The sequence below is a fragment of the Hydra vulgaris genome, chromosome 01, assembly GCF_038396675.1.
Source record: "Hydra vulgaris chromosome 01, alternate assembly HydraT2T_AEP".
NCBI lineage: Eukaryota > Metazoa > Cnidaria > Hydrozoa > Anthoathecata > Hydridae > Hydra > Hydra vulgaris.
This window is the reverse complement of record NC_088920.1, coordinates 20,059,480-20,061,850: the sequence shown is the minus strand read 5'-3', so window position 1 is coordinate 20,061,850 and position 2,371 is coordinate 20,059,480. Positions and strand designations below refer to the sequence as shown.

Below are 2,371 nucleotides of genomic sequence, written 5' to 3'. Positions count from 1 at the left end.
AAATGTTGTGTTATGATTGTGTGCGAGTTACAATTTTTTGGTATAATGTAAGTAATGAATGATGTAAAAATAGAGATTATTTGTTTTCCATTTCACTTCTAAATTATAATTCTTATAGTTCAGACGTTCTTTTTTGGTGTTCTTAGTAATTTATGCGATTTTAATATTGACGATTTTCGCTTTTCTCCTGGTTATTCTTCTGATTATACATTTTATATTGACGACTTCTGCTCTTTCCTTGGCTATTCTTCTGATTATTCGCTTTTATATTAATATTATATAAATTATATTATATATTTATAAATAAATATCAAACTTTAGAAAAAGTTTAAATTTATATTCATCGTTATTTAACTATGAATCCTCATCGTGATCGAGACACTGGAAGAAAATGGGCTTCGGGTGCCGAAAAAAAAATAAATAAGAAAAAACATACAGATATGTTAAAGAAAATTAAACCAGTGACAAGTTTTTTTAATATATCATCAGGTACTAACACAACTTTTGATGCAGGTGTTAGTACTTCGCAAGATGTTTCTGAAAAATTGGTAGATATTTTATCAGACCAGTCTGAAACATCTTTAGCGTCTTTATCTTTTGATGTTTCAAATTCTGAAGTTTCTGCTGTCCTATTACCGGACACCCATGAAAAAGATTTTGAAATGAATTTGTCTCAAGAGTCTTCGTTAGCTTCTAATGATTTTGTTTTAGCTTCGAATCCTCAATTGCATGAAGCACAACAAGACATAACTGATGTGGTTATTGTTTCCGACGACCCGGCGTTATGGCCTATTTCGTTTAATGAACGAGAAAGAGTCGATATTGTTAAAAAAGGACCGACTCAGGTTAAACAAATAAATTTTAAAGCCGATAAATCGGGTCGCAGATTTAATACTAGTTTCTACACGAGAGTTCTTGCTAACGGTGAAGAAGTTTCTAGAAGCTGGCTAGTGTATTCTATACAAAATAATTCGGTATTTTGCTTTTGTTGCAAAATTTTTCCTACCCGAAAAATATGTTTATCGTCGACTGAAGGTTATTCAGATTGGAAAAATATAGGTTCTAGCTTAAAACAACATGATAAATCTCAGGATCACATTAGCTGTATGCAAAAATGGATGAATATGTCAGTTAATTTAAAATCAAATGCAACAATTGATCAAAATTTGCAGAGAATGATAGAAAATGAGAAGAAACATTGGCGCTTGGTACTTGAACGTCTTTTTGCTATAGTGCTAATGTTAGCTGAAAGATCATTACCTTTTCGTGGACACCGTGAGCAACTTTATCAGCCTAATAATGGAAACTTCTTGGCACAAATAGAACTTATTGCAAAATTTGATCCAGTTATGTTAGAGCATCTCAAACGAATAAAAAATAAAGAATGCTTTGACACTTATCTTGGAAAAGATGTGCAGAATGAAATAATTGGACTTATATCGAGAAGAATACTGAAAACTATCGTATCTTCTGTACAGTCATCAAAATATTTTTCTGTTATCATGGATTGCACTCCTGATGTAAGTCATAAGGAACAGCTTTCAATTCTTTTGAGATGCGTTAAAATTAATCAGGAAGAAGTACAAATTGAAGAATTTTTTTGTGGTTTTTTTCACATAACTGATAGCACTGGTTCAGGTTTAGTTGAAACTTTTTTAAATTTATTAGCTGAGTATAATTTGGATCTAATGAATTGTCGCGGGCAATCGTATGATAATGGTGCTAACATGCGAGGGCAATACAAAGGGTTCAAGCTTTAATCAAAGAAAAAAATCCCAGAGCTCTTTACGTTCCATGTGCTAACCACACATTTAATCTAATGGTATGTGATGCTGCGAAATCAGTATCAATTTCAATTAACTTTTTTGCTGCATCAACCGTTCGATGGGACACACTGCAAAATGTTTGTAAAATGACTGTTAAATCATTATCAGATACGCGTTGGATAAGCCGTATAAATAGTATAAAAGTTGTAAAAGATAATTTGGTTCAAATTATAGAAGCTTTACACAAAGTTGCAGATTCAAGTTCAATTAGAGTTTCTGTTTCTGAAGCTAACGGTCTTGCAAATGAGATATCCTTATATCAGTTTATACTTTCACTTACAATTTGGCATGATTTATTGTTTGAAATTAACAAAGTAAGTAAAGTTATGCAGAATCCCTCAGCAGATATTTCTATTATGATAAAATTGGTGGAAACTACGAAAATTTTTTTAGAATCATTCAGAAGTGATAAATCATTTGAAGCGATTATTAAAAAATCTGAAGAAATAGCTATAAAATTAGGTATTGAGCCAGTATTCCCTCAAGTGCAGCTTAGCCAAAAACGACGTTTTTTTGAATATGAAGGAACTGATACACCTCTAAAT

General features: G+C 31.5%; 1 protein-coding gene across 1 annotated transcript; it reads left to right on the top strand.

The window, feature by feature from the left end:
- Nucleotides 1–356: 356 nt before the first annotated feature.
- LOC136074198 (zinc finger MYM-type protein 1-like) lies at nt 357–1,760 on the top strand. Its single transcript, XM_065786502.1, has one exon. It carries the CDS (start codon nt 357–359, stop codon nt 1,758–1,760), a length of 1,404 nt encoding a protein of 467 aa, XP_065642574.1.
- Nucleotides 1,761–2,371: the final 611 nt, after the last annotated feature.